This window comes from Carcharhinus amblyrhynchos, chromosome 30 (assembly GCF_965287045.1).
Source record: "Carcharhinus amblyrhynchos chromosome 30, sCarAmb.v2.hapA, whole genome shotgun sequence".
NCBI classification, from domain to species: Eukaryota; Metazoa; Chordata; class Chondrichthyes; order Carcharhiniformes; family Carcharhinidae; genus Carcharhinus; species Carcharhinus amblyrhynchos.
The window spans coordinates 1,462,362-1,482,582 of NC_137353.1; the positions used below are offsets into that span (position 1 = coordinate 1,462,362).

General features: G+C 43.5%; 1 protein-coding gene across 8 annotated transcripts in view; it reads right to left on the reverse strand.

Moving 5' to 3' along the window:
- Positions 1-20,221, reverse strand: part of LOC145360159 (rap1 GTPase-activating protein 1-like) — a 503,018-nt gene that overhangs the window by 157,771 nt on the left and 325,026 nt on the right. Inside the window, exon 1 of one of the 8 annotated variants that reach the window (XM_080215152.1) lies at positions 18,612-19,030. The exons of 2 other annotated variants lie outside the window; for them this stretch is intronic. In XM_080215152.1, the coding sequence (XP_080071278.1) occupies positions 18,612-18,694 (83 nt within the window). In that variant the 5' untranslated portion in view covers positions 18,695-19,030. Of the gene's footprint in view, positions 1-18,611; positions 19,038-20,221 lie in introns of those variants that run through there. 5 more of the 8 variants (XM_080215154.1, XM_080215157.1, XM_080215159.1 and 2 more) reach the window with 5 other exon arrangements.

The window sequence follows — 20,221 nt, forward strand, 5'->3', positions numbered from 1 at the left end:
ACACAGCCATGGGATTGCTAATTAGTTTTAGCAACACACAAAAAAAAACTAAAAACTTAAATGCTGGATCACAATGCAATTTTTTTCTACTTGCCCTTAGCTTCACAAATACAAATATTGGAGGTTAACATAGATTACAAAGTATATCTCAGGCTACAATGGCCTCAGTCCCTTTCATCACACAGATTGGCTGTGGCAAAACACACTCCGCTCTGAATCTAAGTGAACATCTGTGAATTTCTCCGCAGAATCTCCCTCAGATGACTGCGTCCTGGAAGTTTCGAAATTCCACTCCAAAATAACTTCTTCTGCAACAATGCTGTCCATCAGTGCTTTGGATTCTGAAATCCAGTCCAGGTTCTTCAACTGACTCTTTTAAACCCAGCTTCCAGTCCACTTTTAACAAGAAATCCAGTATCCAGGTTTTACACCTCTCCTACAGGATTTCTGTCTTGACAAACAGTTCACAATTACTTTAATTCTCAATTCCTAGACTCCATAAAAATGGCATCAAGTTTTTGATTTACCTCTAATGTCTGCTTTCCCTCTTTATCTCCGGTTTCTGCAACTGTCTTTTTCACTTACAATACTTTGTGTGCTTCTCTCTTGAATTCTCCTGAACAATACCTCGATCTAGTCTCTTAACATCAGACATTCTTTCTGTCCCCATTTCCTTGTTCCCTGGACTGCATCTGGTTTGAGAGTCTGTCTCTTTACATCTCTCTTATCCTCTTCAGCTTCTCCTCGCAAAGTTGAGAGATATTCACTCTCAGGTGTACTGTCTTCAACAGCCAACAAATTCAGCAAAAAACTAAATTCAAAGCCTTTCTACCTCAAAAAGTCCCAGGTTGCTAAGCAACCACTGCTACTTCTGCTGCCTCTATTTACTCTTCACACCGTAACCCTCTCCAAGCACAATAGAAGCACCATTGGGATTGAACCAACCCGCACACATACATCCACCTTTGTCCAGCATGAATGAGAGCCAGAAATTTATCTGGTCAGAACTCCTTTTGCTGCAACCGTATTGATAGCAAGATGGCTGGTTTCAGTGCAGCATGGCAATATTACAGGTTCCAGCAGGTATGGCGAGGTCACATTCAGTACCTCCCAATTTTTCTTCTGTGTTGGACAAAAGATACATCATCCCACATCTACAATCTTGGTGTTTAATAAGGGTATCAGGATTCCTTGTTTCTATAGCTCTTGGGGCTAAAGGGATCAAGGGATACGGAGAGAAGGGGGAAAATCAGGATATTGAATTTGACAATCAGCCATCATCAAAATGAATGGTGGCTCAGAGTGCCAAATGGTTTACTCTTCCTTTTTTCTATGCTTTTCTGTTTCTTTTGCCCTTGCAGACTTACAGTCTTCAGCTAGAGGCTGACTTTAGAAATGTATTTCTTTGAAATTTGTCAGCAGACACAGGGGGCCATTAGCACCTTTCATAACAAGAGGTCCCACTGGTTTTCTGGGGTAAAGGCCTGTTCATTTTTAAAACAATAATTTTATAGAGTACTCAGGTTAACGTATATTCTGTCCTTTGTCCAGGACAGCTGAATAAACTCGGCAGGTCTGGCAACATCTACAGAAAGAGAAACCAAGTTAATGTTTCAAGACCAAAGATGTGCAGGTTAGGTTGATCGGTCATGCTAAAAATTGCTCTTAGTGTCCTGAGATGCGTAGGTTAGAGGGATTACTGGGTAAATATGCAGAGGTATGGGGGTAGGAACTGGGTGGGATTGTGGTTGGTGCAGACTCGATGGGCCGAATGGTCTCTTTCTATACTGTAGGGTTTTTATGATTTCTGTGAAGACCAACATGACTTCTTCTGAGCCAAAACGTTTGCTCCTCCTTCTCGCTCCGCAGTTGCTGACAGACCTGTTGAGCTTTTCCAGTACTTTGCTTTTATTTCCGATTTTCAGTATCTGTGGTATTTTGCTTTTATTTTCGCCGATGCCCATGATTGAGTTGGTGGCTGTAGTTTTGCAGGTTTACTCCTTGCCTTCTACATGGACCAGGAGTTTCAGATTAGTTCTGAAGATCTGACAATAAATCCAAATAATCAATAACATAACAGGCCTAAAATGCCCAGAAGGTATCACTGACACTCGGTATTAAGTGAAGGTATGATCCACACTTCAAAAGTTCCCATGCAAATTGAACAGTTTTAACTTTATGCTCTCTCCTGGGAATATTTCTTGCTAATATCTCGGTTTTCAATGCTGCATCGATGATCTGCAACTCTCGGAACTTTCTCCTCTTGTCCCAGATTGATATCATGGTATCCTAACTTCAACATACTTCCCAGGACTTTGAACAAATGGAATCCTCCCACCTGCACCCTCAAAACATGGGGGCATCAGAGAGCCCATACCTTTTGTGTTACTCTTCTTTCTGACTTCAACATGGGTGGTCTTCTGCATCAAGGATCTTGGTCTGCCTTCTAGGTCTCAATTCCATTACCAGGTGATCACATCCAGGTTCAGATGCCGTGATTTATTTTGCAATTGTTTTTATCTTGGTGAATCAGTGCGAGTCTACTCCAAAACAGACATCACCTGGTTTCAGGAATAAGTTTCTGAAGATTTTCAGTTACACCCGACTTAAAACTGTTTGCCGTTCTTTAGTGCAGGTCACTCATTATTATTAGGTTTAAGGAAGGAAGTCTCTCAGACTATTAATTTACTCTATTTTTGAAACAATTTCTAATGTGTAAAACTCCTCAGGGATCAGACTGTAGAACTCACTCTCCTCACTAAAGTGTTAATTAACTGCTCCGAGCTCCTGAGTGTTAATTTGAAACTGAAACATGGGAGACGATATTCTTGGCCATTATGTCAGAATCACACAATTATTCCAGGCTGTGGCCATTCAGCCCATTGTTCATTCAGGGATTGGGTGCAGACACAATCACTTTGTGCCATTCTCCCGCCTTCTCCCCATAACCCTGCACATTCTTCCTTTTTAGATAAGAGTCTAATTGCCTTTGGAATGCTTCAATTGGACCTGCATCCACCACACTCTCAGGCAGTATATTCCAGAGCTTCACCACAGGAACAGATTTGTTCTCATACCAATCTTCCTTCTTTAATTACTTTAAATCTGTGTCCTCTGGATCTTGATGGTTCCACCAATGGGAACTGTTTCCCCCTCTCTACCTGTCCAGATCTCTCACGGTTTTGAACACTTTTATCAAATCTCCTTTCAGCCTTCTCTTCTCCAAGGGAAACTATCCCAGCTTCTCCAGTCTATCTTGAGAAGTGAAGTTCCTCATCCCTAGAACCGTTCTTGTAAATCTTTTCCACACTTTCTCTCTCTCCAATGCCTTCACATCTTTGTTAAAGTTGGTGCCCAGAACTGTACACAAAACTCCAACTGGGGTCAAACTAGTGTCTTATACAAGTTCAATATAATCTCCTTACTCTTGTACTTGGTGCTCCTATTAATAAAACTTAGGAAATGGTATGCTTTACTAACCACACTCTCAACCTATCCTGTCACAGTCAGTGAATTATCCCCACAGATAGCCATGCCGCCCTTTTGAATGTGTCATGGCTGATCTGTGCCTCAATCTACCCATTTGCCTTTATCCAGATCCCTTGACATCCTTGCCTAACAAATATCCGTCAACTGGAGTCTTGAAAATTCCAAGTTTTGTGGAAGAGAATTTCAAATATTGAATTAGGGAAATATTCACAATATTCAGAGCTTCAACATATTTCCTTGTGCCACTTCTGCTCAAAATGGTTCTGCAATTTAAAAAGGTGCAAGTTTACTATTTACTCAGGATGTGCAATAACTGTTACCTTTGCCAGTTAGAATCATAGAATCCTACAGTGCAGAAAGAGACCACTTGGCACATCAAGTTTGCACTGACCGCACCCTGGCTCTATCCCCATAACCCCATGCATTTCCCCTAGCTAGTCCCCCTGACATTAAAGCGGCCAATCCACCTAACCTGCACATCTTTGGATTGTGGGACGAAACTGGAGCACCCGGAGGAAACCCACGCAGACACAAGGAGAATGTGCAGACTCTGCACAGACACTGACCCAAGCCAGGAATTGAACCCAGGTCCCAGGTGAGGCAGTAGTGCTAACCACTGTACCACCATGCCATCCTGCTCGTCATTGGCTGGGAAATATTTGGGATTTAGAGGTCACGAAAGGCTCATTTTCTGGGAAAGAATCCTCTTTCATTTACATCTCATTTCTGAAAATGAGAAATTGTAAAGTTTTTCAACTGATGGAAAACACTAGATATTAACATTTCCTATTTCCTCATGAGGAGGCTGTATTTATAGCATGGAAAGTTTCTTTAGGTACAGTTCCTATCACAGGTACACAGAGTTGTTCCAGTTGATGAAAAAACAAAGCATTGCAAAATACTTCCAATTGCAACCTCTGGAAAATATACAAGCCGTGAAGACTCCCAATCATTAATTTGCTTCCCAAGGGTATCTCAATATTAACACTGAAACACTAATGCAAAATAGTAATTAACAAGCTACATCACCCAATATATTTAGGGATATACATGGATTTCTAGACTCTAAAGGTGTGAAAGAGCCTGGGGAGAACTCAGGAGCCTGGTGTTGAGATAGAGGATCAGCCATGACCATATTGAATCATGGAGCAGGATCGAGGGGCTGATTGGCCCACTCCTGTTCCTATTTCTGAAGATTAACCTCAGATTAACTCAGTTAATTATTATTTATATCATTTGAACATACAAATCCGAGAGCTAGTTTCACATCAGGAGACAATTACCTTCCGCTCACTGCGTACATCATGTGGAAATCAGCAAGGTACATTCACACAAAACCTTTAACATAGAAAATATCCAAAGACTTTTTACGAGAGTAAATCAGACAAAATGAACAGAAGAGCTGAAGAGGACAATATTAACACAGTGGCCAAATATGTGTGTTTTCAGGAGATGTTAAAAGGAAGAAAGAGACATTGAATTTCTCAGCTGAGGGTCCACAGCTGCCAATGACATAGCAAAGGGATTCAGGGATACACAGATAGTGGGGGGCTGTAGGGCTGGAGATAGATGGAGAGATAAGGATGGGCATGTTTAATATGAAGAGGAGGTGCCATGGGTTATTTTTGCTTTGTAGTATGATCCTGAAATAGGAATCCATTTTAGGGAGGAAGCTTAAAGCCCAAAAGTATTCAACATGTAGCCCAACTGGAGTCGGTGGGGGATACTTACATGAAATCTGGAGCATGATGCAGTCTTCAGCACTTAGACTCAAGAAAGCAAAGATGTGGCAAGCCAAGGGGAATATCAATAATAAGCCAGGAAACAAACAAAAGCCTTACTAGGGACAAGGCTCTCAAAGCCAAAAGTGAAGAAGTAACTAATCAAAGTATCACAACAGAATTACTTTGGCAAATGAAGGTTAGTAAGTTTGGAATTTGTAAGTATCTTACTGCACTGGAGGACCAGCCTAATACATGTGCTGTTTGGAATGTGGTTCAGAGACACTCGTGCCCCACACTCAGACATGACGGACACCATGGGAGTTAATGACTTAGCAACATCCTGTTCTTACCCAACACTGATACCCAACACCTTCTGGAAGTGGTGGAGAATAACTGTAAGGAATGGCAGCCCTGGCGATTCTATACTGAGGCTAATTATAATGTCCGTCCCATCACACTGAGATGAACAAAATCAACACACACCAGGTCCAATTTGTCTATTTCAGTACTGTATCTAAAGATGCATAATTAACTGACATAGCTCTTTTTATGATCTTAATTTTAGTTTTATTTGTTAAAGGGATGTGAGCATCGCTGGCCAGGCTTGCATTAATTCTCCACCCCATGGCACCCTTCAGAAGGTGGTGCCACTTTCCTGAACCGCTGCAGTCCATGTGTCTCCAAATGATGCAGTTAGGGTGGGAATTCCAGGATTTTGCCACAGCAACAGTGAAGGAACAGCGATATATTTCCAAGTTAGAATGGTGTGCAATCTGGAAGAGAATGCCCAGCTGTTGGTGTTCTCATGTATCTGCTGTCTTTAAAATACTAGATTTAAAGAATTGAAGGTCCAAGCATTGAAATTATCGGCTGGGATTTTCTGGCGGATTTTCCGTCCCGCTGCAGTTATTGGAGACTTGGCTGAGCACCAAATTCTCCATCCTCACCGGCAATGGCAATAGGGTGTGAACGGCCAGAGAATTCTGTCTGTTATTTTGATTCTGCAACAGGGTTTGTTTTGTGACACAGAATTGTCACGGTGCCCATGGCCACCATTCAGCCCTTTGGGTCTGCACCAACTCTCCGAATAACAACACAATTCCCTTTGGAATGCTTCAGTTGAACCTGCCTCCTCCACACTCAGGCTGTGCAATCCAGACCCTAACCACTGGCTGCATGGAAATGCTTTATCTCGTGTCACTTCTGCTTCTTTTGATGATTATTTTAAATCTTCGCCCTCTTGTTCCCAACCATTTCACGAGTAGGAACAGTTTCTCCCCCTCTACTCTGTCCAGACCATTCATGATTTTGAGCATCTTTATCAAATCTCCTCCCAGCCTTCTCCTCTCCAAGGAGAGCTGTCCCTCAGGAGATCTCCTATCTATCCTCATTGCTCAAGCTCCTCATCCCAGGAACCACTCTCATTTTCTGCACTCGCTATAAAGCCTTCACATCTTTCCCAAAGTGTGGCACCCAGAACTGGACTCCATACTCCAGCTGAGGCTGAATTACTGTCCTAAACAAATTCAACATGACCTCCTCTCTCGTATGCCCGTGTTAATAAATCCCAGGATGCTTTATTAACTGCTCTCTCAACCTCTCCTGTCACCTTTGATGATTTATAACACATCCCAGTCCCTGCATCCCCTTTAGGCTTGAACCCTTAAATTTTATTAAATATATCCCATTCAGTCATCCTATCAGCTGTAGCCTCCCAGTAACTTTGTAGACCTGACACATTGAAAATTGTTAGGATGATGAAAAAGTGAGCTTTTCCACGCGAGGCAAATTTCAAACAAATTGGGGTTTCTGGTGGACGTTGGTTACGGCCTTGTTGCTGGACTTAATTCTTACCCTCGGAAAGTGATGGTCAAGAGAGTGGTTAAGAAATCAAATCAACTTTCCTGAAAAGTTCACAAACAACTCAACTGACCTGAAACCAACCAGGTGCTCCTTTCCATTCCCTCAGATCATTCCCGTAGGGAATGGGGGCGTTGTTCTGTTAAGGGTCCCAGCTTTGATAACCAAGAAGAAAACCCCAGGGGAAAGTTGGTGGAAAGATACAAGGTAGGAAAGACAAATGCTCCTTCTGGAAGCTGCAATTCTGATCTTATCAAAATAAATAAAGATTCAGCCGTTCCCATCGACTTGCGACTATATTTATATCCAAGCAAATGTTTTGTTTAAGCAAATATTAGCATTACTCTCGAGCAGCCATTAAGTGGAACTCGCTGTCCCACATTTCTTAAAGTAAACCCTTCAGCCCATTTGCCAGGTGGCTCCGAGTGTTGTGTATCTCTCCACTGATGCATTACCTTTCTTATACCTGTCAGAACGTTATAATTACGAAGATAAATGGCTGGTATTTGTCTATGACATGCTTGTGCAGTTTAAATATTTACTTTCCCCACCAAGAAGTTGTTCAAAGCTGACAGAACATTTCCGTGCTGTTCAGGTTGACTCACGCCACGTTCTACACATTCTCAGTACCTCCCAAACATTCTAAACACAAAATTCTAAATGAATTTAGGCTATTATGAAACGGATTAGATAAATACTTAACTGAAAAGTTCATCCCAGGATAGGATTTGGGAGTAACTTTTCAGAATCTAAGGAAAAGGGCAAGAGGTTTGGGGAAAATGCGAGGAAAATCTTTCTCACTCGAAGGATGGTGAGAATCTGGAACTCACTGCTGGAAGGGTAGTGGAGGTAGAGGCCCCCCCACCCTCATAACCTTTAATAAGGGAACTGAAAGAGGTAACAACAAAAATGTAGCAAAACTTAAGAACAAGTGAGAGATGTCCTGGTGGGGAGGGGGATGGAGGGCTTTTGCCTCAGAATAAAAAGAATGTTTGGGATGTACAAGAGGGAGGAGAAAGGTCACAGGTTAAAGTTGTCGAACTCAGTGTTGAGTCCAGAGGGCAGTAACATGCCTTGTCAGAAGATAAGGTGCTGTGTCTCTGGTTTGTGTTGGGCTTTTCTGGAGCATTGCAGCAGGCTCAGGGCAGACATGGGCACGACAGCAAGAGTTGTTGAAAAGGCAAGCGACAGGAAGGTTGGGCTCAGGTTTGCAGGCTGAGGGAAAGCCTGTTCCGCAAAGCGGTCGCCTAGTCTGCAGTCCGTCTTCCCAGTGTAGAGGAGACTGCATTGGGAGCAGTGAATGTGGCGGACCGAGTTAAAGGAGCTGCAAGTTACTTTGCTTGAAAGGAATGTTTGGGCCTGGGACGGTGAGGAGGGAGGGAAAGGGGAAGGTGTTCTGTGATTAAAAGGGAAGTTGGCCTGGGAAGGGAATGAGGAGTTGGGCATGATGGAGGAGTGAAGCAGGGTGTCACGGACGGAATGGTCCCTGCGGAATGCTGACAGGAGGAATGAGGGGGAATAAATTTGGTGGAGGCATCATGTTGGAGTTGACAGAAATGGAGGACGATGATCCTTTGAATCCAGAGGATGGTGGAGTGGAAAGTGAGGACCAGAAAGGACCCTATCCTGGTTCTGGGATGGAGGGGAAGGAGTGAGGGCAGAGGCGCAGGAAATGGGTCAAACCCAGTTCAATACCCTACCAACCTGGGGATAGAATCCTCGGCTAACGAAAAAGGCAGATGTATCAGAAGCGTCGTAGTATCATCGGAACAGATACGACCAAGCTGGAGAAACTGGGAGAATGGGATGGAGTCCTTACAGGAGGCAGGGTGCGAGGAGCTGTTTGGCACTCAGCATCAGTGAGGCAAAGGCCAGAGTGGCAAACAACAACACTGCCCTTGGCAGTGAGTTTGGTGACAATGTCAGGCTGGACCTGAGAGCGCAAAGTGCAGCAAGTTCAGAAGGAGACAGGTTAGAGTGGGTAAGAGGAGCAGAGAAACTGAGACAGTCAATATCACACCGACAGTTCTCAATGAAAAGATCATGAGCAGGTAAGAGGCGCGAGGGAGGGGTCCAGGTAAAAGGAGGTGTAAGGATCCATTGAACACTAAGGGAAGACTTCTGCCCAAAGAAGTGGGCACAGGGATGGAGATGTGGAAAGGAGTGCAGCACCGTGCTGAGACTGACATTTATTGCGGTGAGGATGTACTGTCATGTCAGTGAGATGTGACCAAATCTATCAGCTACATATTTAAGGTGCAATTTCCTCTAGGAGTTATACAATGACATTAGAAATATATGGACACACAATCCAATATCATACACAAAGATATGGATGTACTATCTGTATTCATTATGGCATGCATTAGAAAGTTATCCTTTAACTGAACTAAATCAAGTATTCCAGCTCTTCCATGCAATCTGATAACAATCTGAAATAAAAGCCCTAAAGGCACAAAATAAACAGCAAATATTTAGCAAACATCACAGCACTGAGAGGTAGTGCAATATTGCTGCAGAGGCCCATTGCAATATTAGACTAGAAAGGTTATTGGTGATTGGTTACTGTTTAAAATAGTATTGATTCTGGTCCATTTAAGAGTGAATTGTTGAACAGCTCAATACCACACTTTGGTTCAAAGCGGTGAACTCATTTCCTCTCAGCCAGACTGCCGACTCCTATTTCTTTCAGCAATGATCCAAAGTTCAAACAAATGGATTTGTACTGGTACATTTGAAGAGGAAGTTATTTTGGAATTAACTGTGCAGGGTAAGTATGATGTATTTATTTCATTTTCCCCTGTTGCCACAAGATGCATCGTTATAACAAAAAGGCAGCCAATAATTTCCACATCACAAATATCTTCCTCAACTTGAAGCTCGTGTGTCATTTTTCAAACACTAAACCCCAATGAATGACTAACACCTTCAGGGCAGGGCACAACACTGGCTAAATAGACAAGGAGGACTTTGGACTGAGAAATGAAAACCAGTTGGAGGCCAGATACCCAGGGTTTGCAATGCCAGTGAAGTCCATCTAAATGAAAAGCAAAATACTGTGGATGCGAGTTTCTGTTCTGTAGAAGAATCATACAGGTGATTCTCTCTCCACAGATGTTGCCAGATCTGCTTAGTTTATCCATATTTTCTGTTTAAAGTCCATTTATAAAAGTGATGTTCCACAGATGTGCAAGGTTTCTTGGTAAGTATTTTCAACAAGAATTTTGCATCTCAATTTTTCCTTTCTCCCTCTGTTATTTTTTTTCTTCACTTATTCTATCATTTTAACCTGAATTTAAATGAATTTCTATCCAAGCTATGTTGCTTTAAGTAACTGAAATTGCAGCACTCACTTTTCTTTCTTAACCTCCTGCCTTTTTTCATGAGAAAAGCAACATGAACTTGCCCACTGAAGTGGGCAGTCCCATGCACTCAAGTTAAAGGTTGACTCACTCATAGGAGTCACAGAAAGGTGGCTTACACCAGCAGACAGGAGAGAAGGCAACACAAGGGTTTCGGAAGCAGAGATAGAGATGCTGAATGGTCAGATGTTAAACCAATTGAGGCAATTGCCTGGATTAAGTTAACAAGCGAGTGGAAATCAAGATTAACAAATTGGGATCTGGAACAAACTGAGATTTTACAGTCTCGCTCATCCTGAAACCGGAAAATCCCACCCGAGGTCAACAGACCTTTCCATGGTCTGCTCCGATTCCTGTGGCGGGCGGGATGGTAAAGTTCCAGAGCCTGTGTCAGCTGACGGAGAAATGTATCATCAGTATCAGACCTGGTGAATGAAGAAATTACCAGATTGATTTCTTCCCAGTACTAACCAGAAGTAATTTACACTGAACTGAGTTCATCGAGATGACCAGAACTTCATTCACAACACACAATTATACTGTAAAGCTCAGAAACAACACAATTACATTTCTGATAGATTTCAGCCTGTGAAACTGGGTCAAGGTGCAAAGTATGGGTTTTTAAAAAAACAAATCTTAAAAAAAGGGGGATGAATTAAAAATAAATAACTGGGAAATAAAAAATCACAGAATTGTTACAGTGCAGAAGGAGGCCATTTGGCCCATCATGTTTGCTCCAATTCCAAATGAGCAATTCACCTAGCGCCGCTCCCCTGCCTTCACCCCCTAACCCTGCACAGATAATAATCCGATTCTCTCAAATACCTCAACTGCAGCTGCCTCCACCACACGCTCAGACAGTGCATTCGGGATCAAGGGAGAACGAGCCAGATGGATTCAGAACCGACTTGGCCATAGAAGACAGAGGGTGGCAGTGGAGGGGTCTTTTCCCGGTTGGAGGTCTGTGACTAGTGGTGTTCCGCAGGGCTGTGTACTGGGACCTCTGCTATTTGTGATATTTATAAATGATTTAGAAGGTGATGTAGCTGGTCTGGTTAGTAAGTTTGCGGATGACACAAAGATTGCTGGAATAGTGATGAACATTATCAGAGAATACAGCAGGATATAGATAGGCTGGAAAATTGGGCAGAGAAATGGCAGATGGAATTTAATCCAGATGAATGCAAAGTGATGCATTTTGGTAGATATAATGTAGGGGGGAGCTATAAAATAAATGGTAGAACCATCAGGAGTATAGACACACAGAGGGACCTGGGTGTGTAAGTCCACAGATCCTTGAAGGTGGCAGCACAGGTAGAAAAGGTGGTGAAGGTGGCATATGGCATGCTTGCCTTTATCGGACAGGGCATCAAGTATAAAAGTTGGTAAATGATGTTGCAGCTATATAGAATGTTGGTTAGGCCACATTTGGAATACTGCGTCCAGTTCTGGTCACCGCACTACCAGGAGGACGTGGAGCCTTTGGAGAGAGTGCAGAGGAGGTTTACCAGGATGTTGCCTGGTATGGAGGGTCTTAGTTATGAGGTGAGATTGAGTAAACTAGGGTTGTTCTGCCTGGAAAGACGGAGGTTAAGAGGCGACCTGATAGAGGTGTATAAAATTATGAAGGGAATAGATAGGGTGAACAGTTGGAAGCTTTTTCCCAGGTCGGAAATGACAAACACAAGGGGTCACAAGTTCAAAGTAAGGGGGGGGGCGAGGTTCAATATAGATATGCGACTTTTTTTTTTACACGGAATGTGGTGGGGTCTGAAATGCACTGCCAAGCAAGGTGGTTGAGGCAGACACACTGGGGTCATATAAGATTTATCTAGATAGCCACATGAACAGACTGGGAATAGAGGGATACAAAGGTCTACTTAGGAACACATGATTGGTGCAGGTTTGGAGGGACGAAGGGCCTGTTTCTGTGCTACATTGTTCTTTGTTATTCCAGATTCTAACCACTCTGTGTCAATCCGCCTCCACCACACTCTCAGACAGTACATTCCAGATCCTAACCGCTCGCTGTGTGAATCTGTCTCCGGTTTACATGGACTTCAGCAAGACGTTTGATAAGGTCCCCCATTCAAGACTTCTTGAGAAGGTGAGAGGGCATGGGATCCAAGGGGCTTTGGCCTTGTGGATCCAGAACTGGCTTGCCTGCAGAAAGTAGTCATGATGTGGGTATGAGTTCTGGGCCAGAACTCTCCATTCACCTGACGAAGGGGCTAACCCGAAAGCTTGCGAGTATATTATCAAATAAATAGGTTGGACTAAAACCTGGTGTTGTCAGACTTTTTACTGTATTTTGCCTGCAGAAGGCAGAGAGTGGTTGTGGATGGGTCTTTTTCTGCATGGAGGTTGTTCACCAGTGGAGTGCCCCAGGGATCTGTTCTAGGACCCTTGCTGTTTGTCATTTTCATAAATGACCTGGATGAGGAAGTGGAGGGATGGGTTAGTAAGTTCGCCGATGACATGAAGGTCGGTGGTGTTGTGGATGGTCTGGAAGGATGTCAGAAGTTGCAGCGTGACATAAATAGGATGCAGGACTGGGCGGAGAAGTGGCAGATGGACTTCAACACGGATAAATGTGTAGTGGTCCATTTTGGCAGGTCCAACGGGATGAAGGAGTACAACATCAAGGGCAGGAGTCTTAGCTGTGTTGAAGAGCAGAAGGGTCTTGGGGTCCGGGTCCACAGGACTCTTAAATCGGCCTCGCAGGTGGAGGATGTGGTCAAGAAGGCATATGGTGTACTGGCCTTCATTAATCGAGGGACTGAGTTTAGGAGTCGGGTGATAATGCTGCAACTTTATAGGACCCTTGTCAGACCCCACTTGGAGTACTGCGTGCAGTTCTGGTCACCTCACTATAGGAAGGATGTGGAAACTATTGAGAGGGTGCAGAGGAGATTTACAAGGATGTTGCCTGGATTGGGAGGCATGCCTTATGAAGTTAGGTTGAGGGAGCTGGGACTCTTCTCCCTGGAGAGACGAAGGTTGAGAGGCAACCTGATAGAGGTTTATAAGATGTTGAGAGGTATAGATAGGGTGGATTCTCAGAGGCTATTTCCCAGGGCTGAAATGGTCACTATGAGAGGACACAGGTTTAAGGTGCTGGGAAGCAAGTACAGAGGAGATGTTAGGGGTAAGTTTTTCACTCAGAGGGTGGTGAGTGAGTGGAATCGGCTGCCGTCGGTGGTGGTAGAGGCAAACTCGCTGGGGTCTTTTAAGAGACTTCTGGATGAGTACATGGGATTTAATGGGATTGAGGGTTATAGATAGGCCTGGTAGGTAGGGATATGATTGGCACAACTTGTGGGCCGAAGGGCCTGTTCTATGTTCTATCACTGTTGCACTGCTGCATTTCTGAGTATCCTTGTATATGCACACAGCAAGATCCCACAGATAGCACTGAGACACTGAACAGTTAACCTGTTTTTGCGGTATTGATTGAGAGATAAACATGGAAAGGGTGCAGAGTAATATATATGTGTGGGAGGAATGATAAAAACAGATAAAGTTTTACAACTTTATAGAGCAGACAGGAAACCTGACAGAGTTGATGTTACTGAACGGTAACAATTAGACAAACCATTAATTATACTCGTGCGTGTGGTAGGAAACTACACTCATTAAAACTGGGAAGATTGTAAATGCTGGACACCAATCAGCTTGGCGATTGAGAGAGACAACAAGATTCAGAATTCAGCCTGAATATTTCCATCTGAGCTTCAGAGGGAAGGGCCTAAATTAAATCGACTTTTCTCATCTTTACCTTTTCCTATTTTCCCACCTGAGGTGGTTACCCTTCATAGGAACCCAGACAGCAGGCTATTTGACTGAAGGGGCATCACTCTGTCCTTCTCCAAGAGAAGCAGGACTGTTGCCTCAGGGTGAGGGATGCCAGCCTGACTTTCTGACATGGCTCCTCACCAACCCAGCCTGGCACGGATCAGGAACTGAAGTCATTCCTATCCTGTGTGCCTCAGCTACTTCCTGCTTTAACCAGAGCCACTCCAGCAGTTCTAATACTTTGATATTAACGTGCTGTTGAGACAGTCTGCTCACATTGCAACAGGGAGATAATGAATTTTAGAATTTCTCCTGCCATTAATTAAAGCTAATTCACAGATTACTTTATATTTAATGAATGACTTCATTACAGGGTAATTCTCTGTGTTCACATGGATGTGAAGCTGCAGCTTGTTACACGGAGGTAAACAGCCCCTATCCAACGACCCGAGAGACAGCAACAATCATGGCAGCAGTATTCATCAGCAATAGAGAGAATCCTACATAATCATCACAGATCTACAATACTCGCATCAATCACTCTGGATCTAACACCCTGAAACTGTGTTCCACTTTCTAATGTGTTATGTCCATTCCACACTCCCCATCTCTCAAACCAGATCAACTTTCACATTCAGCTGTAATGAGAAGAATATCCAGCAGGTGGCAAGTTGAGCCCAACTGCAGGACAGTAACATTATTGTCACGTTCCAACCCAAGTGTTGGCAGTCAGTTGAGAAAATGGTTTATTTTAGACACTGTCTAGTCCTATTAATACATGCAGATGTCCTACCAACGTTTCAGGAACTTTCAATCAAGACTCTAATAGAACACAATGAGTTCTGGAGAGTTCTATCTGAAGACAGGTCTGACCCACAATGCCACATGGTCTCCCCTTGGGGTAGGAGTGAAGAGGCAGCTCCTGGATCCACGCAGCTAGAACTGGGGTCAAATCCCATACTTTCTGATTCTGATCCACATCAACCATCCAAGCAACTGAACCAAAAGAGCAAACCACCCCTCCCCACCCCCACGAAGACAGTCTGAGTTACCATGGTAACAAACACATACATGTTACAGCCAGGGTTAATGAATGGTGATGGTAAGGGCTTTCATTTCCTTCCCAAACATGGAATCTCTCCCACTCTTACCACTTGCCATTGGAAGGATTTACAGATGGATGCTCAAACCTGTTTGGACACATTATGAACACATTTATGGGTGGCATGTTGGCACAGTGGTTAGAACCGCTGCCTCACACTGCCAGGGACCTGGGTTCAATTCCAGCCTTAGGTGACTGTATGTGGAGTCTGCATGTTCTCCTAGTGTCTACGTGGGTTTCCATGGATGCTCCGGTTTCCTCTCTCAGTCCAAAGATATGCAGGTTAGGTTGATTGGTCATGTCAAATTGTCTTATAGCGCTCAAAGATGTGACGGTTAAGGAGACTAACAGTGTAAATACGTGGGGTTACAGGGATAAGGCCTGGTTGGAGTGCTCTGTCAGAGAGTCGATGCAGACTTGATGGGCTGAATGGCCTCCTTCTGCACTGTAGGGATTCAATGATTTCTTGGCATCAGGTCCTGGAGTGGACAAGCACCCAGAGCTTCTGGTGCAGAGGCAGGGGTGCTATCCACTGTGCTAAAGACCTTCATTCTGGTGGATTGGTTTTGGTCACCGCACTTACGCAAGGATATTTTGGCCTTGGAGGGAGTGCAGAGGAGGTTTACTAGGCTGATACTGGAGTTGAGGGGGTTGAGCTATGAGGAGAGGCTGAATAAACTAGGCTTGTACTCGTTAGAGTTTAGAAGAATGAGGGGAGATCTCATTGAGACGTATAAGATGATGAATGGGATGGATAGGACAGAGGTGGAGAGACTCTTCCCGCTCAGAAAGGACAGTAGGACTAGAGGGCACAGCCTCAAGATAAAGGGGGGGCGGTTTAGAACGGAGTTGAGGAGGAACTTCTTCACTCAAAGGGTGGTGAATCTCTGGAATTCTCTGCCCGTTGAAGTGGTGGAGGCTGCCTTGCTAAATATTTTTAAGACGCAGGTTGATGGGTTTTTGGTAAGCGAGGGGATTAAGGGTTATGGGGAGAGGGCGGGAATGTGGAACTGAGCCACGACAGATCAGCCATGATCTTATTGAATGGCGGGGCAGGCTCGAAGGGCTAGATGGCCTACTCCTGCTCCTATTTCTTATGTTCTTATGTTAATAAGACTTTTACAATACTGCATTAACAACTGGTAATAGCAGCTCTGTGCCATCAGTTAACAGTTGACATTCCATTTCTTTATCCATTCCTTGCTCTGGTTTAATACCTGTCACAAAGAGCAATATTGTAAACCGGATGTGAAACTGTAGGAAGTTGTGGACTGGTTGTGGATGATGTGGCGTGTGCTTGTTTTACTGGAACCAGTAAGAAAATCCAAAATCTGTGACAAGGGGGAAGCAGAGTGAACATTTCGGGCTGATGAGTTTTTCATCAGAATGTTTCTGACTGTTCCAGTTTCTCCCTTATTCACAGCTGCTGCCTGAGAGTTTTAGCATTTTCCCTTCTTATACCAAAGGACCATGTTTGTCTGGTTTTATTTGAAAATACTTTAAACCATTCTGTCCATGAAGCAGAACAATTTCTTACAATCCTATTGAATCATCAAGGAACAATGGATAACCAGGATTATCTCGGAATAATTCAGGAAGCTCAGAGCTCTTTCCAAGAATCCCTTCAATCGAACGTCTACTTTTTAAAAAGTCTTAAATAACTATGGTTGTAGACAGTTCCTACTTTGTGAATTTAAACATATAGTCAACCTTTTGTTTTTGAAAAGCTCACAAGCCTTTCACTAGACAAACGAAAACCAGCCTTGTCTTGTGATTGATAAATGATATGCAAAGGTGCTTAGCTGACGGCATTTGTATAAACCACATCACAATACAATAGATTGTACTCAAATCTGAATCACATTTACCTAACTCAGCATTAAAGAAACCCTTTTGTATTTAAAAGGTTATTTAAAATAAATCAAACCTCCATCACACTGGTATTTTCACTAACAGAATTTCTAAACAGGTTCCATTTTCCTCAGGTTCCTATTCTGATTTTTCACCGGAATAATTCCCTGGGATGTGACTTTCAAACACCATTCTCCCTCTCTCTTTCCCGACAGCCTCGGGAGTGAGACACTTTGGTTCACACCTTGCAGGGTGGCTGTGTGACCGACAGTAACTGGATCTCACTTGCCAAAACATTCAGTGATGATAAATGCAGTCAGTTTCTCAATATCCAGAACTTTAAATAGCAAGGTTTTTTTAAAAAATTTTATTATTTAGCCACTGCTATTTTCAAGCTTAGCTCTTGTTGCAAGATTTCAGACGAGAGCAGCTGTTTGTCTCAAGGAAGTGTATTTTTGGAATTAAATTTTAAATCACTCAGATTATCAGCTGAAGGAAAGCATCTGTTTAAAATGCTGCTGAACTTTGACTTCATCCTCTGCTGTGCTGGGGTCGATAGTGTGAGTGCTAACATTTCTTCCCTTCCACTGAGACTATCAGCCAAGGTTCCCATACCTGCTCTCCCTCCCTGCTGCCATCAGACTTTTCAATGGACCTACCTCACATTAAGTTGATCTTTCTCTACACCCTAACAATGACTGTAACACTACATTCTGCACTCTCTTCTTTCCTTCTCTATGAATGGTATGCTTTGTCTGTAAAGTGCGCAAGAAACAATACTTTTCACTATATTAATACATGTGACAATAATAAATCGAATCAAAAGTGTGTCTGTATATGCACACGTGTGTGCATATACGTGGGCGCGTGCGTGTGTGTATATGTGCATGTATGTGTGCGTGTGTATGCACTGATGATAGATGAGCAAAAGATTGCCTTTAGGTGCCACACTTCCACCCTGACGATGATAAATTTACCAGCTCAAACTCTGCCCGAGTGAAAGGTTATTCACTGGTTGGAGCAGTCCAGGGTGGATGCCACAGTCAGAGTCCCACTGAACGTGTGCAATTATCCAGATGTTTTTGTTTTACTTTTTCCAAACTAGTCACATGCTGCATAGAATGCTAATGAGCCAGTGTTATAAATAGCCAGGCTCCGATCAGGAACTAACCCAGCTATGGGACTTGGGCAATATCCCTACACCATTCCCCCCAACACAGACAATTACTTTTCAATCCAAAAACAAATCTTCAAAAGGTCTGTTTTTAACTGCTGAACAGGGGAGGAATACAGGAACACCCCCACTGCTTTTACAGAGTTACTGACAATTCTCAAAGTTACCCATCTGCAGAGTTAAATCTGGTCCGAATGACTTTTATCAGCAAACTAAAAAAAAAAGAGGGTGGGGTCAAAAGACAAACACTTTACCTTAGGCACTTCTTCCTCCTCGCTCTGTGAAGCAAGCTGATTAGGATTACCAGAGCTCGGAATTTAATACCTCGGGCAGGCATGGCAGCAGCTTTCAGTGTCGTCCACCTGGACCGTTCGCATTACTGTGTTTTCAGCCTCTCCTGGATTTAACACATCTCCCAGCAGCTGTGCTGAGAGTGGCAGCGATACAGATGCTGCCAAGTTACTCACACTCCAAACACAACAGTGGCTAAGTAAGACTTTTGCAGAGTTTGAAAAGCTGCAGTCTTTCAGAGGAGAATGATTATGATTCAAGGAGGGGGAGGTGAACAGGAGCGACCCACTGGTAGCTGCTTTCCCAGCAGAATGGAACTACTACTTTTAGAAGAAAGATCCAAGCATTCAAACAGCCGCCTGGACGGATTCTGTAGACTACAGACACACAATAGAAATCACACAGGGCAAAAAATAGATCCTCTCCTTGTCAAAGACCAGCCATTTGCTGCTAACGAACCCTCCCCTCCTCTCCCTCACTTTCTCACACATAAGCACACACTTAGTTTTAAATGTTAATGACTAATTATGTGTGCAGCTAGGAGCTGGGCCATACCAAGGACACAAATTAATCCCTCTATTGGCTAATCTTGTTCTCGCAGCAGAATGATGTACAGAACAATCTGGTAAAGCTCAGGTTAACACACAAACAAAAGAATTCACAGCTGCTGTAGTCAATAGATTCACACTCTATTCTAAGCCCTGACCCAGTCAACAATGCAGTGTTCTGGAAACCCAGTCTCTAAATACTCTTGCTTTTCACACTGCAGTTACTCCCCGCACCCCCCCCCACTCCTCCCCCTGCCCCAACCCTCACATGGAAGCAGATACATTTCCATCCAGGTGACAAGAAACATTAGACCAAAGCATTAACTCATCACCACCAGACAAATCTCACCTTATACTCAATACATGGGCTAGAACTTTACCATGCTGCCTGCCACAGGAATCAGAGAGGGCAAGGAGTGGAAGATGGGAAGGTCCGTTGACCACAGGTGGGATTTTACAGGTCTGGGAAGAGCGAAGCTGGAAAATCCTGCCCATGGAGTCTCATTTATGAAGATTATGCTCCTCTTCTGCTGCAGTTGGTGCCCATCCACCAAGTGGCTGCTCCCCAGTGACTAATCAAAATAGCAAGCACCGACCACAAAGCATCTCAGCCCATTCCCATCCCAACAAAAACAAAATACTGCAGTTACTGGAATCTGAAACTAAAACAGAAAATACTGGAAATGCTCAGCAGGTCTGACAGCCTCTGTGGAGAGGAAATAGAGTTAATGTTTCAAGTCTGGATGGCCCTAATGTTTGTATTTCTTGCTACCTTAATTTCATGTTTGACTTTCTCCATCTTAAACAATTCACTGGTTGTGTTTCTATTTTTAAAACCTTCCTAATCCTAAGACTTGCTGCGCTTTTTGGCAACAATGTAAGCCTCTGCCTTTTTATCCATCTTTAATTGTTTTTCAAACTGGGGGTTGTGACCCAAAGGGTGGGTTGCAGGATGTTGAAAAATGGGTGGCCAAAAAGTGATTCCCAAAGATTGTCTGAACTTTTTCTCCATTTTCCCTCTGGGT